Genomic DNA, 17,836 nt, shown 5'->3' on the forward strand with positions numbered 1-17,836 from the left:
CTTCAGTTACTGTGTGGAAGAGGTTTTGGCTGCATGCAAGACTTGTGCTTCTTTGACAAGGAAATGTGCCAAAAGAGTATCTGTGGAATAAGTTGTTTTCTCTCACATGAACACAGCAAGATTAGGAGACATTCCTGATTGCAAGATTGCTTATATTTCTGTCACTTTTTATAGTGTCAAGACTGATCTTCAGTGTTGGTTGAGAGTTTTCAGAAGCTAGAGCTGAAATTCTGGCACCTAATTTTTAGTTACATTTCTACATTCTGGCCACAAAGTACATTAAGATGCTTTTTTTCCAAGGCAAGAGTAGGTCCAAGTGACCTTCAGGCACATGTACAGAACTTAAGATTTCCCAGCTCAGTGTATGAAGTTGCTTGAAACTAATGAGGACAGGAGTAGCCCCAAGGGGTGCTAACTTTGTGGTCTGGTTGCAGCTACACATTTTAAATAATGTCTTTGTCTTAGATACTCTTCTCATCATAAAACATGCTGTGAAAGAGGTGAATAGCTACTGTACAATTCTGTATATGGACTTTAAAATCCATCTGAGATGGTAAGAAAGTAAGGATGGGCTCTTAGTCCTTCACTTCTTTCTTTTGTTTCACCAGTGAATGCCACATACAGAGTAGGTAGCGGAGTCTGAAGCCTGTCTCTCTCATGCTACGATACCTAATTCAACTCCTCAGTCCTTTATTACTAGCCACATTTGCTCTACCATTTAATATGCTTTCCCACGTTGTTATCCACTCTGCCCTACTGGCAACCAAAGAGACTAGACAGAGTGATTGCTTTTCAGACAACTTGGAATAAAAGGAGTCTTTTATCTGTAGTCCTGCTGCTTGCAAACAAATGCACAGTGGACACAATGAGACTGTTTGACATGTCAGAGGTCTATTTCTTTTGCTTGGAAAAACATCTAATGTTCCCCTCTTTAGACCAAAAGAGAACATACATTATCTGTGTCCTGCTTTCTATTTCTTAAACAAAAAACAGCTGGTATTAGCACTTGCCTTTAGGAAGATACCATCAGGAAGCTGAAATACAAAATCTTGGCTCTACTTAGTTGCCACAGTGATGTATAGTTAACCAGCCTGCAGTAATGTTATCGAAAGTAAGCATAATGAAATATTCTTGCTAATGGAAAAATTTAAACTGTAGTTTTAAGTAAAACTGAAGGACTGAAGATTAGACTTTAATTGGTCACTTGCAATTGGACATTTATGTTTGCATTTACATTGTAATTTGATCAAAATAGTATCACTGTGTAGTCAGAAAGTAATGTAAATGAGTTTGAAAGAAGCAAGACAGGATTCTGAGACATCATTGATGGTACAGACTTTGTAAGAGATTGATGTTTCATGGATTTGTGGGGTTTTTTTCCTCCTTGTTGCTAATTGGATTCTATTTGGAAAACAACATATTTCCCCACAATGTATCCAATAAGAAAAGAACAGAGGGAAAAAAGTTTGATTTGGAACAAATGGGAAATCAGATAAAGGTAAACCCATTCAATGTTAACCTTTTGCAGCTGATACACGAGCACCTTTTCTAAGTGGTTATGGCACTGATGCAGTGTAACTTCTTTGTTTAAATACCTTTCTTTAATTGATAATAGTTAAATTTCCCCTATGTAGTTTAAACCAAGAAAGTTGAATGAATCTTTGAATGCCAAAAGAAATTGATGTGCAGTTCCCCAGATATGTACGGGAGAATGTTTCAGTCTGTCTGTGAGGTTTATGAGAGAGGTGATGGGATACAGTTAAAGAATTAAAACTGTGGAACACTGCCTATGAGATACTCATGCTGAAATGTGGGTCAGGAGCAGTGGGATAAAGATTAAGTACTTTTGGAAATCCTATTCATTGTAGTATCTCTCAAATACTTGCTTTATCTACAGCAGTCTGAACAAATGTGCAGCATAGGGGCTGCTCGGTAAAGCATAGCTGGGTAGAACCATGCACCTACTAACCCTAATGGGAAGAGCCTTAGTACTTTAAAAACTTGTTCTTTGCATTTGGGCATCTTGTTCTTCAGAACTTTGTTTTAGACTCTGAAGGATGTTACTAAAATCAAGACACCATGTGTACTTACTAATAGGCCCTGAGAAGCTTTTCTGTGCCTTATCTTCTCATGACAAGATTAGTGTAATACTTTCTCTTCTAGAAAGCTAAGAGCAATAAGTGACCTTCAGCTTGTTTAAAACTCTGCTATAAGTACTGTCTGAGCATATGTTACTGATCAGGACAGCAGTTCACCTGCTACATCTCTTAACAAAAATAATTCTAATGCATATTGTCATTTAAGGCCCATTGTTCTTCACCTTCAAACTTATTTGGTTCTCCTGTCAAATTTTAACATCACAGGGCTTGTATGTGTTCCATGTGCTTTATTCCCACTGACTTGGGCAGAAGACAGTGAAGGTTGATTGCTTTGGCACTGCAAAGTGCTTAGCACTTTTTGCTCATGTTGACTTCTGTGACAGCGGAGGATATGCAAGGAGCACATCTCATGGTCAAAGCTTGTCTGCCATGTACTACGCTGAGTAGAAAGATGCTCTCAAGAATGAGCCTAAATATGTTCCTACCCCTTCTGCTGTAACTTAGGACATTATCTTTCTACTTCCTGAATGACTTGTATTCACTCAGAACTGCATCTTGGGATGAAATAAGTATTTGGTAAAAATTTATTTCTTTATGTTGTTTTGTAATTTCTTGCTTTTCAGTTTGATTCACTGAATTTCTATTTTACGTGGCATAAAAATATGCACAGAAGTACCATTTCATTTCTAGTGAAATGCCTAGGTAGCTCAGCACATTGTGTCCTCTTACCGAGCAAGACGTAGATTCCTGAGAGCCCCCTGACATTCAGTGTGACGTAGAAATAGCAGCTCCTGAAGTTATAGTCACTGTCAGATTATTGATAGGGGGATGGGAAGGTTTGGCTTTTTTATTCAGAACACAAGAAAAAGAATACGCATGGCAGAAGAAGTGGGTTTGCCCATGTTTGCTAGAAGAGTGCAATATTTCACCTGAGACAAGGTCTAAATTTATGATTCCCCCTATTTGGCAAGGCCTCACTGGAAAGGAGCCACTTCAGCAAAAGCACCAGTATTTACTTTGCTCCTTAACATCTCCTATGAAGCATTGGATTGTAAAATGAAAGCAATCCATAGTTTCAAATTTAGTTTTTAATATTTATTTGGCAGATCTGACCTCCCCAGGGGGCCAATACTCTAGGCAGCCACCCTTGCTGCTGTCTGACCAAGGAACAACACTGGAACAAGCCGTACAAACAGCTTCTTGCCTCCATCTTCTCCGCAGGAAATGCGTTGGCTGTTGCCAAGTGCAAACACTGGTGTACTTTCACACATTTAGATTGCTTTTAGGCAGAAAATTGTTGCACATTCTAAGAACAGGATTTTTTAAAATATGCTAATATTCAGGTAAAATTGGTGTTCTTATGGTTGCTAAGTGCCTGTATTGAAATCCTATTCCACCCCGACTGCAGAATGGTTAGTGTCAGATAGCTTTCACATTATATATCCTGTATGTTACAAAGATTTGCTTGAAGCTCGGGACTCAACAAGCATAACACAGAAGGACTTTTGTACAAAGCTTGAAGAGTTAGTCCTTGGCCTTTGGCCAGGAATAAAGAATGCTTGCCCTTGTGCCATTTTGTCCTGTGCTGCTCCAGTTCTGGCAGCAGTTCTGCTTCAGTGTAATTGTTGGCACTGGAGCTCAGCTGAACCCTGAATGGCCTCTTCCTGCAAGCAAGCAGGGGCGCGGAGGTCTGAGACGGCATCAAAACTCTGTATTGATCAACTGTAATAGAGGACTCTATTATGAGAACTCTTCATATCAAAGCCAAGCAAATTGACTACGGCAATGCACTAAAAAAAGTACTAAAAAAACCCATGAAGAGTGTGAAGTAATTTTCAGTTTTTCCATGGGATAATGAAGGGGTAAAAGAATAAGAGAACAAACAGCTCCTTCTGGGACAGTCACTGTTTTGGCTATCTGTCTGCAGTTGTTGTTGATCTCTCCTTCCTATCTGTGCTAAGTAGTAGTTGAGTTTTTTATTCTCGTCTGGAGCAGACACAGAGCATAGTCACAGCTTTAAGTGATAAAGTGTTTTTTATTGTTTGAAAAGGCTTGCTTACTCTTTTTTATTCTGCTTACTGTTCTTTAAAAAAAAACTTTCCCATTTCGTTGAGGCAGATTTGGAAGTCAAACCAGAAACTTCAGACTGTACTACGATGGAAAGCACTTTGTTGGGGAGAAACGTTTTGAGTCCATCCATGACCTGGTGACAGATGGATTGATTACTCTTTATATTGAAACGAAAGCAGCTGAATACATTGCCAAGATGACAATAAATCCTATTTATGAACATGTAGGATATACAACTTTAAACAGAGAGCCAGCACACAAAAAACATATGCCAAGCCTGAGAGATGAACATGATGGCAAAGAGTCTACAGGAGAGGATGAGGTAGCAGAAAAGAGGGTAAGCAATTGTTAACCCACACTCTTTTTTTCTGTTAGACTTTTTACTTTGTACTTTTATCCCTCCCCCATCTACTATAAGGTGCTAAAGGTATCTGTAGATATTTAGTCTACATATTTATTTCCAATATTGCATTAATAGTAATATTTAAACTGGTTATAGAGTTTTTTAATGGTAATTTTTGCATATTGCAAATTTCTATGTTTTGGAGGTTAGTTATTTATCATTGTGAAGTTCCCTTCTTCAGGTATTTTCACAGTTGTAGATGTTACCATTAAGCCACTTCTTTATTTCAAACAGGATAAGAATATTTCATCTTAAAATTGTTTACAGTGTATAAGAAAACTGCCCCTTTGGTCAAAAATTACATTTCTTTATATATTCATCATTCCCCAGACAAATGCATTCCATAATCTATTCAGCAGTCTGCATACAACGACAGTAAAGTTGTCCACATTATAAATAAGCCTGTTCATTAAGTTGATAAAATGTTAAAACATTTCACTTGGCTAAGTTCAGCCTGTCAGAAGCTGACAGAGCTATTTTTGGCCTCAGCCAGACTTATGAAGAAGGATTGCTCTCTTCAGAAAGTTGCACTATCAGCTGAGAACTAACTGCATCCTGGATTATAAAAGAAAAACAAACAACAAAGAAATCTTAGAATGGGTGAACACAGAAATGTTAAGGAGGTTGGGAATGTGTCAGGCAGACAAAGCAGCTGCTTGAAACTTCATTTTTGTGACAGAGACTAAACTTAAAACATAATGTGAGTTTCATCATGTTAAACTAAATATTTTATTTATTGAAAAGTTGACATATGAAGTCTTTTTAAAGTGTATTTTTACATATGTGTAGGTGTTAATGCATGTGTAATAGTCTGATATGCTCCCCTATTTCACAAATAACATTCAGAATGACATTAGGAGTATCTAATATGCTTCCGGTGCTTAGAAGAAATGCTAACCTTAGTTGGGATCATCTGTTTGTCTTTCCAATCAGAAATATGCATGTGATTTCAGTTTTTCTTGAGTAGGAGGAAAGGTCTGACTGACAACTGCCAACATATATAACTATTACAGTGAAACTAAGCTCCGTACAGAGTCCATGGAGAGAGGAGTCTCATAGCTTTGGTCCTTCAAATCCTTCTCCAGAGAGTCTGTCATCCTGCTCTGAATTTGTTGAGAGATGAAGCACCCATCTTAGCTTAAAGTATGAGTCTTCTCTTTACCATATCATTTTGACAAAAGAAATACTGGTGGGGATATTGAAGCTAGCTGACTACCTTAAATGTCTGATTTCTTGCCTGTTAGGTACCAGCAGTAGAGGGGTGAGTTATCAGTTACAGCTCCTGACAGCCACTGACTTGTGGCATGCTGTTTCAAAGGATTTTTCTTTTTTTGCATGTTATCAGACAAAGTTCATTATAATGCAAAGCCTGGGTAAAAATCTTCTGTAGGAGTTCTGGAAGTCCCCACTTCGGGTTTCTTTTGGTAAAATTAACTCTTCCTGCATTTAGCAACTTTTAAGTGACAACAGAACTCTATTCTGTCACAGCATTTTTTAGACTGATATAAACATTTTCACAGTAAAGGGATTTCGATGATTATTATTGAAGAATGCTGTTTTTTCCATAGATTACATGGTGTTATGTCAGAGTCATGACCAAGGTACACATATCGTTTTGAAACACTTTTCATTAAATAGGTCAAGAATTAATATTTCTTACAGAGTTAAATTTTAGGTGAAAAATCTTTAGAGACATCAGTCATGTAATTGCAACATCCCGCCATATTTGTCTGGAAGTTATAAGCAGCTAAAGCGGCTTCATCCGTAACGTAGTTCAACAGCAGTGGTGTTTACTGGCCTGAAGCCCAGCTTTTGAGCCTTTTCTCTTTATTTGCTTGGAACCATGTTGGTGTGAACGCAATAAGGCACACAGACACCACAGTATAGTTAAATGTGAAAATTTCAGTTTCATTTTCAAGTCATTATCCAGTTGGGATTCCTATCCATGGCTTCATCGGGAAGGCACAGTGTGATCCTTTTTACTGTGAGAGAGGCGCAGAGATGACATCTTTGCTGCCTTTACACCTCTCAGGGTCTTCGCTGGAAGATGACACAGAGAGTCCCAAGTGTTGCTGCTCCCAGTAAATCTCCAATGAAAGTAAGGCATTCAACCCCATGACCAACACCCAATCACAGTATCAACCACAACATTTGGAACAAGCCCCAGTATCCAGCTTAGGCTTGCCGCATCCTTTCTCCCTCCTCTGTAAGTCACAGGATGTGGGGAGCATGGGAAGGAAGAGAGATATGGTGGTGGTCTCGCCAAATGTCACAGAGCAGGTAGTAGCTCTGTGCAATGTAGGAGTGACTGGTGGGAAGAGGAGACATCGGAAAGGTTTCCAAGGTGTCTCCCATCACTGTCTAGGGGACCCAACTGCTTGCACAGCCACTAATGCTGTTACGTTGATAGCCTGGGAGAACTGTTTCAGGTTCAGAGGGGTGAACATAGCTGTCTGGCTGGAGGACTGTGCAGGCAGTGGACTGGATCACATCTGGTGGTTAATTTTATTTAAAAAGTAAAGAAGGAGGGAGATACTTGTTAGACAAATAACTTGCATTTAAAGCCTACCTACTATGAAAAGTTAACATGCTAGCAATGAAGAACACAGGAGACTTTACATCTCCACTTAAACAGAAGACTCAATCTCTCTGCTAGTTTATAAGATTTCTGTGGTGAAAAATATAATAATGAAATAAGAAAAATATACATATCATCTTCTAAATTGCTCAAAAGGTAATTTTACCCTTTTTGTGTGGGGTCTTGCTTCTTACTGATATTTACTTGAAAATTTAATAATAATGTAGTATTTACCTTATTATGGATCATTTAACTATGATATAAGGAAGCCTTCTTGTAGGATATTTATAAATAGGTCAAGTAGCTTTTCTACTTGGGAGGGATGGCAGAGTGATTCTTGTTGTCCAATATAAACAGAATATCACTGAATCAATACTGACAATTCTAAGAAAGAATGCAAAGAAAATTTTTGAAAATCCGATGAGAAAAAAGGATTGTCTTATGATCTGTGTGCTACAACATTAGCCCAGTAGCCCCATGGTGCAGGTGAAAACTTATGCAGGATACAGTATTTGGCAGTTAATGCAGCTTTATCAGTTTTATACTGTAGCCACACAGCTTCTCCTTATATCGCATGTTTCCTCCTTTGTAAAGGAGGAAGAAGTCTGGGTCTTAAACGTTGACCATCCTGAGCCAAAATACATTCCCAGATTTGGAGATTCTGAGGCTGTTCAGATCCGAATCTAAACCTTGTGCCTGTGACTGTTGCCCAATCTTGTGTGGGTGGCGTATGAAAAATAAACCCTTCAGAAGAAGGAGAGAAGAGACATGTAGGCTCTGACTGGGGAACAGCTGGTGGGAATGTGGTTTTGCTTTCTGCTGTAAAATTAAGTGGAGGAAATTGGGTAGCCAGAGAACACACCTCAAATCCGAGAATGAAATATTAATGGGCACTTCACCTAGCCTTGAATTGGTGTGAGGCAGTAGCAGGGAACACCACAGATTTGAGTTAGAAGCCTCCCAGCATGCACTAATAATGCTCTATTTGTTCCCCACTCTTTTCAGTGCTTAATTTGTAGTAGAAGAATTCAGCATGTGTTGGGCGACTTGTCATATGCAATACATTAAAAATGAGCCTTAGTAAAGGGGAAGTATTTAAAGATGATAAAAGATGAAAAGACAAAAATTATGCAATTATTAGATAAAGGTTGTAGAACACAAATCACAATACCCCTAAGTACTGAGTCCTGAAAGAGACCATATTGAGGTGTGTTTTAAGATGAGGTTTTTATTAGCAAAAGCATGAGAATATAATCCACTGCACAGCATGTGCTTCACTGATTATAAGAAGGAATGTGACTGCTTACCATTTACAAGTATATATTAAAAATTAAAATTCCTGGTTAATGATTTATGATTTTCATAACCTATGAAAGAATTAATAAATAGAGATAACTGGAGGAGTGGAGACTGAAAACAGGAGAGTGCTTGTCATGCTTGAATGCTCTGAACAGATATTTTAGCTGCTGTGTTTAAAAAGGTAATGCTGGTTCCCAAAACAGTCTGCAGATTGTTCAGAACACAATTGTGCAGCCGTCATGGTCTGTGTTTTAAGAGAGGGCTAAGATTCATTTGAAAGAGGCGCTTCCCATGTGGGTTCAGTCTGTATGGCCTAGTGTGGAAGTGGAAATAATACCCAGTATCACAAGATTTACTATTCCTCCCATGCCTTGAATACTGATGGATCGCTGAACATTCTCCACTCTCAAAGGTAATTATGGCCTTGGAGCAGATGACTTGATTCAGTTAAATACCTTATAAAACTGGTAGCTCTCAGAAATTAATAAATCCCTAGATACATATATCAAAGTCCTTCCTGAAAGCCCTGCAAAACATGATTTTTTTTATTTTGACATGCGTTTGAGATATTAATGTAATAAGTTATATGAGCAATTTATTCAAGAGTTAGTATTTTTTATGAGAAAATGCAATAGTTAGTTATGTGTTATCGCTTGTTTCAGAATGAAATGCTGAGGTTAATGTTAGGATAGCAACTGAATCACATTTATTCATGTTTACTTTGGCGATAAGTGCTTCAAAAAACTTCAGTGGCTGCAAATCAGTTAAAGACCCCTTCTAGACAATCAGTTCAGTTCCTACAGATGGAAAGAACTGAGAGAAGGTTTGTGGCAGCAGCCACCCTATGAAAGAACTCTTCTGTTCTATTTTTAATGACCTTAGTGGCAATACCATTTTTTCCTCCATAGCGATGAAGGCTGACTGTCTGCAATCCTGTGCAAGGAGATCTGGAAATATAAACCTGTGTCATTTTAGTAGGAAGCATGCTTTTAAGCCTGCCTCCAAAGATAACCCAGATCGCAAAGGTGATTGCAATCTCTGTGTACATTTCTAGTGGGTTCATAACAGCCTCCACATACAAAATCAAGGGTCATACTTATGGGTGTTTGCAGGGGGACCACTCTCACTTTCCAACCTTGAATTGACACTGATGTTTTCATTAATGACACTACTACTTTTCTACTTTTGCTTTCAGTCAAATCTGTTAGTAAGATCTGCTTAAAACCTTCCTTTACTGAGGTTTATTTTCTCTTCAGTGAAAGGACATCAGAAAATGTAGCTGAGGAAGTTACGGTTGGCTGTGATAGGAGCATAAGCCCCCTTAGCAAGGTCTGTGATGGAGGGAGACAACTTTGAACAACACTGCTTGGTGCCCAGTAAATGCCAATGCTGGAACTGATAGGAACTAAAAAGTAGTCTTAATAAATCAGGGAGGAAAGTGTGCTTTGAAGCAATCTTGATGATGGATTTTTTTTTTTAATATTTCCATTTACTTGAATTAACTTGATTTTATGAGAAAAGATGGGTGTGTAATGTATAAAGCCATAGCTATAGCAAGAGTAGGGACAAAGCAATAATGTTTTTAAAAGTACAACTAATAGATGTTTACCTTAAAGTAAGTTTAAAGACGCAGGAGATGGAGCACTGAAGAATCCCATGGGTTAACTTGAGGAGATTGTCAACCCTTTTCTCACAAATGTTCCTTTCCAGTCCCTGCGCGGGTGTCCATGACAATCACTCTGTAAGTTTAATGTAATTTATAAATAAAACATAACTCTGGAAGGCAAAAACTTCTATTTATTTCTTCTGGGTTTAGCCGATCTTTCAGCAGAGACTTCAAAGCACAGACATTTTTGTCAATACCAAGAAAGTTTTTAGCAGGATGTAAGACAAGCCTACTTTTTAGGTAGCTGCTCCAGCATATTGGCAACATTGTACTCTGCAGTGATTGACCCAGCCTGTCTTCCTCATCTTCCCTTTCTGTGCATTAGCATTTATGGTGGTAGTGATCTAGTGCCATATGTCATTATACATGGCGTATACAGTTCAAACTAAGACTGCAAATGGTTATGATGCTTCTTTATGAGCATAGCTGTTTTTAACTATTTATTAAGACCTGAGAAAGGAGAACTAATTGCACATGCTGTCCAGTGTGCAGACATCGGCACAAAGAAAATTCTTTTCTCCTACTACAGGGTGCTTTCTCTACTCATAATCACCAAAAGTAACCTAAGCCCTTATTTAAGTTCAATGCACCAGTAAAATTGATACACTAAAAAGATTGTATAAAATTATTTTGCTTTAAGATCGAGAGCTACCAAATGAACCATAAACTTTGCTAATTTAATTCCCAGGTCACAGAATATCTAGTTTTTCTCTTGTCAGTATCTCATGCTTATAAAGGATAAATTAGCAAGCCAGACTTGTTTCTTAAGGGTTCCTAACTGGACCTGTAGCTCAGCTCCAGTGTTAAACACGGTTCCATAGCTCTCCTGGTTTTCCCAGGCCAAATTCTTTCTTCTTTCATTGCCAGGTTGCTCAGTGCTCAGCTGTGCTCTGTTAGTTCCCATGGGTTACAAATGGCATCCCAGCTGATTCCAGTTAGCCTCACAGGACCTCGCCTGTCTGCCTCTGCGTGCTTGTGCCTTCAAAGCACATTAATGTAATGCTTACACAATGTGTGGTGTGTGAGGTTAACGTGAAGTGAAAGTCATGTGCTTATGTTGGTAACCTGATTGCTGGTCTACTATTATAAGGTTCAAAACAAATAAGGCTCCACAACCTTCTGACAGTGAGGAGTATCTTAGGTCAGGTTGCATTTCAAATGCACACCGTGCCTCCCATCACGATGCTACTTCTGCAGAGAGGTTTCCTCCATTTTGCAGGTAAGCACAGTTGAGAATCAGCATCCTGCTTCGTAGAATCATAGAATGGTTTGGGTTGGAAAGGACCTTAAGATCACTTAGTTCCAACGCCCTGCCATGGGCAAGGACGCCTCACACCAGATCATGTCACCCAAGGCTGTGTCCAGCCTGGCCTTGAACACTGCCAAGGATGGAGCATTTACCACTTCTTTGGGCAACTCATTCCAGTGCCTCACCACCCTAACTGTAAAGAACTTCTTCCTTATATCTAACCTGAACTTCCCCCGTTTAAGTTTGAACCTGTTACCCCTTGTCCTATCACTACAGTCCCTGATGAAGAGTCCCTCTCCAGATACCTTGTAGGCCCCCTTCAGATACTGGAAGGCTGCTATGAGGTCTCCACGCAGCTTCTCTTCTCCAGGCTGAACAGCCCCAACTCTCTCAGCCTGTCTTCATATGGGAGGTGCTCCAGCCCCCTGGTCATCCTCGTGGCCCTCCTCTAGACTTGCTCCAACAGCTCCATATCCTTTTTTTGTTGAGGGAACCAGAACTGCACACAGTACTTCAAGTGAGGTCTCGCAAGAGCAGAGTAGAGGGGCAGGATCACCTATTTCGACCTGCAAAGGCATGGTTACAAATCATTTGATTCCTCGCTGAGATGACTTTTCACATTACTTTCTGCTTTTTCACATACATGTGGCTCTTAGGATCTGGCATGAGATGTGTACACAAAGTTACGGTCTTCAGAAAGTCCAGTGTCTAACTACACTAAGACAGGCAGCTGCCATATGAAGTCGGTGTACCCTCCCCGCACTCAGCAGAAGGGTGGGTAGAGTATGCCCTCAGTGCCTGATCCAGCTTTTGTAAAATGAGTAGTCTACATAACTGCTAAAAAGGCTGTAAAGCAGTACAGTTGCTGTGCAACCAAATCTGAAGAGTACTGGTTGTGTTTTTACTGATAAAATGAAACTATTAGCAATGAATAAGCTATTATTCTTTTCCTGTGTTTCTCCATATTGTGAGGTAAGTCAGTGTGAAGCCCTCACCAGCAGCTCTTTCTGGGGGTTTTGGTGGTTTGATCTGGAGATATTTTTAATGCCTACAAAAAGTGCTGTATTGCCTTAACTTCTCTTAGGTGTGCTGGCAGAAGTTTTATTCCTTTTTAACTGGGTCAGGCTAGCTCAAGAAGGATCACGGGAAGGCAGGAAGGAATCTCCATTAGCTCTTGAACCGCCAAAGAAGATAGCTTTCTTTGGGCACTCTTCAGAGGAGAAAGAGTTTTCCCATCCTAGTGGACCTTAGTTAGATAGGACCCAGAAATACATAGGTCCAGTTCAGCTCCTGATGAGCAACAGAGAGCTGCCATGGCTTCAGTCCTAACACGCTGTAAGAGCCTGTCGCTTGCCTTCCCGACAGACCTTATACTTAGGGATTCCTAAAAGGGTGCCTAGATGTACAGTGGGGAAGCCTCATAGCCATATATGTAAGGAAATTATAATCTTTTTTAAAGAAAAAAAACAAACCCTGTGGTTTCCCTTGACTTTTTATGCCTTCTCAGAACTGAATAACCCATGCAGTGGCCACAAAAAGGAGAAGGTGTGTCTTTCAGAGCAGAGTCTAAAGCAGGCGTGTGGTTGTCATTTGTTGCTTATGCAATGAACGTCCTGGATGGTGAAGGACTGCAGTGGGTTGCTAGCTGGCAGCTCCCTCGTTTGTTGTTCTCTTTCCTTAGCTGTGTGAGGTTTGGGCCTTTTTTTTTAACTCCTCCTCCCATCTGGCATCTCCTAATTATTTTCTATTACTAATCACTTCTACAGGAAACAGACTGGACTGTTGAATTAAGAGACCTATAAAAGGATAATTTTGTTATTTACAAGTTTCTTACCTCCCTTAGACTTTATAATGTGACACTGTATAGCTGGTGATAATCACCTTGGGCTACGATTGTGTCTAATCTCCTAAACCAGGCAGGGTCAGGTCTGGTCAGTAGTTGAACATGAGAGGCCCAAGGAAAAGCTGGGGCTGCAGGAAGTGGGGTTGGTAGCACCTTTGGCTGTGAACTAATATCCAACATATCTTGTGTTTTATACCCTCTGCTACTTTGTGTAGCCTGTGTAAATCTATGCTAAGAGTCTGACTACCAGGGATTTCCTCCACTTACCTCTAGCATTATTCAGACAAGCTCCTTTTTCACCTTACCGTTTGCAGTGGGACGATGTGGTGGGTTTTGTTTAGATGAGAAGAGGAAAGGCATTTTACATTGGTCACTGTTTACAAGCTCACAAGTACAAATACATGTCATTTGGCTTCCGTACAAAGAAGGAAAGGACATGAAGCTGTGGCAGTCTGGTGTGTCGCCCCCCATTCGGTTAGAGAATCCCCTGACAGGCAGGCAGGCACATCTGCTCCACTAATAATTGCCCATTCATAAGAGGTTACCAAACCCTAAAGACCCATGAAAAGTTAAATGCTTGTTTTAGAAGTGGTAGCAGAAACAGAAGTAGAGGTGCCTAAATGAAGTATTAGACTGTGAAAGAAAAAAAGAACAACCATTTATCCTGTGGTTAATGCCTCAGAAGCTGATCTGTTCCAGCCCTTGTTTCTTTCCGTTTAATCTTTCACAAGAAAATAAGATATTTTCAGATATAACTTCTCATGCTTAGTCTCTAGCTGAATGGTTTTTTTTTCTGAATTTGAACAAAGTAAGGAGAGCAGGTTTGTTACTAAGCTCAATAAACCACTTGCTCTTATTACTTCAAACCTGTCACACTCGTCATCAGCGAAGACAGCAACTCTTGACAGTTTTGCAAAGTCTTCTTTTGATCATTAACTTTTAGAACATTAAACTTTTCCATATTTAACCTTTTTTTCTGCATGGCATCAGCAGTTAGGAACGGTGTTGCTTCTGGCGTTCACTGTTCCTACAGTACTAATGTTTAAGCAAGGCAAGAATCATCATGCTGAAAAATCTTGATTCTCAGATGATGAACAGTGGTTGCTCTACTCCTTGTCATCTAAGTATTAATATTCCTCACATCCGTACAACTTCCAAGATAACTACAGGATGATGTGTTTCTAATAGTGAAGTTCATATTATAACACACCTAGGCAATATTGCTTTTTAGTGGGGATTATTATTACATTGGGTTAGAGCTAAGACAGTTTGCAATAGTTTGCCTGAGGAACATCAGAGGTAGTATCACAAAGTATAAAGTCCTCTATTAAACCTTAGTCATATGTGTATGTGATTTAGTAATTGTTTTTTAATGATTTCCAATTTGTTAAGCAGATTAGTAGCACTTGGAGGCAAGCAGCTTTTCCCCTTCCTGAGAAAAGCGTGGAGGAATACTGTGAAAATATGAAAGCCTGTATTCCAAATTTCCATTTTGCATGTAATGATGAAACATTTTAAAAGCTCTATGGTTTATATCGTGTATCAAATAGTTTATTGGCTGAAGATTTCTAATGATTTTACATTGCTGGAAAAGTCTTGAAGCATTTGCCAAAGTTAACGTGATAGCGAATTACATTCGCATTCAGGCATTTCTGCGAATTGGCTGATGATTAGAGTAATAATGTGTTCAATACAAATGCACAAAAATTGCAGATATCATCGTGTGTTGTTATCTTTCACAGAATTTGAAGTGCTCAGTCTCTTAAGTGGCAGCTTCTCATCCACTCTAGCCTCCAAATCCCTGCTAGCATTTGTCGCAGCGTTGCAGCCTGGTGCCTGGAAGCTGCCAATCACCTTGGTCACACACTGAAGTTTGCAAGGCAGATTCACTGCTCAGCAAATTGATAATGCTGGGAGCTTACTGGGTAATTTTTTTATGGGTTAATTCTCTTGGGCTATTTTTATTGTTGAAAATTCGAACAACCTCAGTGTTAGAAATCTTACGAGCAGTGTCACTTAAAGTGCTATTTGATGGTGGCAGTACAAATAAAATGTTGCCTTGTAAGATGACATAAATAACGTGACTAAGAAAGAAGAAAGCATTTGTGCAGATAAACATTTTGTTCATTGTCAATAATATTATTCATTGCCAATGAATTTAAGAAACAGAACTATACCCCAGACTTATTCTTTCAGCTTTGATGTGCCCTATACTCAAAATAAGAGCTGCTGTCCACAGATCATATGCTTCTGAAATCCCAAATGTCAGATCTTTGAGTTACTGATTGGAACCTAGGACTAGTGTATTTCAACTGCAAAAAGACATCAACTAAGCATTATGTTGCAAGAATCTGCAAACTTGTTGGTGAAAAAAAAGCAACCAAAACCAACAAAACCGAAACCCCAACAACCAAACACCAAAATCAAACCAAACAAAAAATGAAAACCAAACCCCAAAGTCCCTCCTGTGTAGCAGAAGCTGTATAGCCTGTCTACATGCCAATGCCTGCTTCTCCTCCAGAAGGTAAATAATCTGTGTAGACCCAATTTACGATGGGGAGTTGCATTGCCAGCCCAATTTTGAATTATTCAAAATTACTCAGTTATCAAATCAAGACATTATATAAATCTGTTTGAAAGATGCTGGGTTTGACCATTTGAGATGGTGGTTTCTTGGGTGCCTGTCTCGAGTAACAGTTATAGCTTCCTCCAGGGAAGTGGGATGCTTCCTGCCCTTATATGAAAATTTTGATGACACAGGCATTTTAAAATGTTAATTAGGAAGCTTAGAGGGTATAAAAATAGGAAAGATGAACCATATGTGGAAAAGGAGAAATGAGAAAATTAGAACGCTGGTCAACAAAATTTAAAACAAGCCTTTTCTGAGAATGTGATCATGGATTAGATTTTATGGGTGGCAATAAACTGGTAATTTGATAATAACTGGTAATTTGACTTTGGGAGCAGAGTGTAATTCCACTGCCAATTCCACTCTGGTCTCATTCATTGCAGGCTTCACATCAGTCCTGATTTAAATAGAGATTTATGCAAGGGTAGCGGGAGCCCACATGAGAGGCTCATTTGAAGGATGATCAGCCTACCTCATTTTCCAAGTCTGCCTAATTGCATTGTATAAAATGAATATAGACCCTGATCCACAGCAGTGGTGCAGCTATGCCCATGGACACACATGCACCTAGAAAACCAATAACCAGGGAATGCAAGGAGTGCTGATGGACACTGGGGGTTACCCCATTTCGTAACTTTTCTGCAGTGAGGTGGTCCACAAGCAGGTTTCACCATTATAAATTTTGCAAGGATGCTGCATGTCCATGTCACAGCTCTAGTGTTCCTTCAGGTTAAAAATGGTTTTCACCTTGATTCATGGGGTTGAATCAAACGATAATTAAGGAAGGATTAGGAGACTTTGCACTCTTAGTCTTATTTATGCTAAGTAAGTATGATTATGAACTGAAAGTATGTTTAAGAAAGAAACTGTGGTAGCAGATGTATCATAGCAACATAGCTTACTCAGGAAGGAGTGGATGGATTCAAAATAGAGGATGTGCCAAAGGAGCAGGTGTAGTCTGAAATACAGAGTGTTTAGAAATTAATGAGCTGCAGTTTTCAATTATAACATACATTGAATTACTCTAAATTGAATTACTGTGTAGAACAAAAAAGGCTAATATTAGGCTGCCAGACAAGACTAATGTGAAATGAGTATTATACATCAGGTAAGAAAATATTAATGAGACATAAAAAGAAATTTCCATACCGCTTGCCTATATTATACCAGTAGCCAAATCTTCTATTCCATGAGGAATAAATGGGGAAAAAAACTAATAAATAGAATAATAGAAAGACCTTGTGGATTACATGATTGTCATTATCCCTAAGTGTAAACATTTTCAGTTACAAAAAGATACAGAGTTCTATTGAGGAGCTGCTTTTATTAATATCATTCTTAAATGGATATCATCAAGGAAGTGTTGTAAATTATTATTTTTTTTTTTTTCATAAAGTTTGGCCACTGTCAACATTTCCTTGCTGGTAGACAAGCAAGGTTCCTCCTCAAGGGTACAGTACTTTTTGATGTGCCTTCTCTCTTTTCTTTTTTTCTTCATTTTCTAATTTTTATTTTTTCTTTTTTTTTTTTGAGAAAATTCTTATAATCGTGTGGGTCAGGTAAGGAATAAACTATCACCTGTCCCTAGTGGGTTCAGATTAGTCTAACAGCCTGTTTTCTCTCATGATGCTTAAATATAGTATATTAGTAACGGAGAGCGTTTGCCAAAAGAGCAGAATTCATGCAGCTGCTAATTTGCATTGCATTTTGACTATTATCACTCCTATAGAACATGTTGTCTTGTGGCACTTATAAATAACTTTTAAGGTCTTTTTGGAATACAGACCGCCTTCATGTGTCACTAGTCCAGAGGCTTTTGCTAGAGTGACCTCTCTCTGCAATCAATGTCAGTTGTGCCTCAGTGACAGTGGCACAGCTCCCTGCAGGCCGACATGGAGACATGACACAGACAAAGGGAAGGGGAGAAAATGTGGTGCTGTTAGCTGAAATAGAAAATGCTGACTAAATGAGAGCAAGATGGAGAAGATGCTGAGGAGCAG

At 39.1% G+C, this 17,836-nt stretch overlaps 1 protein-coding gene across 1 annotated transcript in view; it reads left to right on the forward strand.

Annotated features, from left to right (window-relative positions):
- CHN1 (chimerin 1) overlaps positions 1–17,836 on the forward strand; it is a 103,098-nt gene that overhangs the window by 45,403 nt on the left and 39,859 nt on the right. Inside the window, exon 7 of the mRNA XM_030487135.1 lies at positions 4,218–4,506. Coding sequence (XP_030342995.1) covers positions 4,218–4,506 — 289 coding nt within the window. The remainder of the gene's footprint in view (positions 1–4,217; positions 4,507–17,836) is intronic.

The sequence above is a fragment of the Strigops habroptila genome, chromosome 5 (assembly GCF_004027225.2).
Source record: "Strigops habroptila isolate Jane chromosome 5, bStrHab1.2.pri, whole genome shotgun sequence".
Classification (NCBI taxonomy): Eukaryota; Metazoa; Chordata; class Aves; order Psittaciformes; family Psittacidae; genus Strigops; species Strigops habroptila.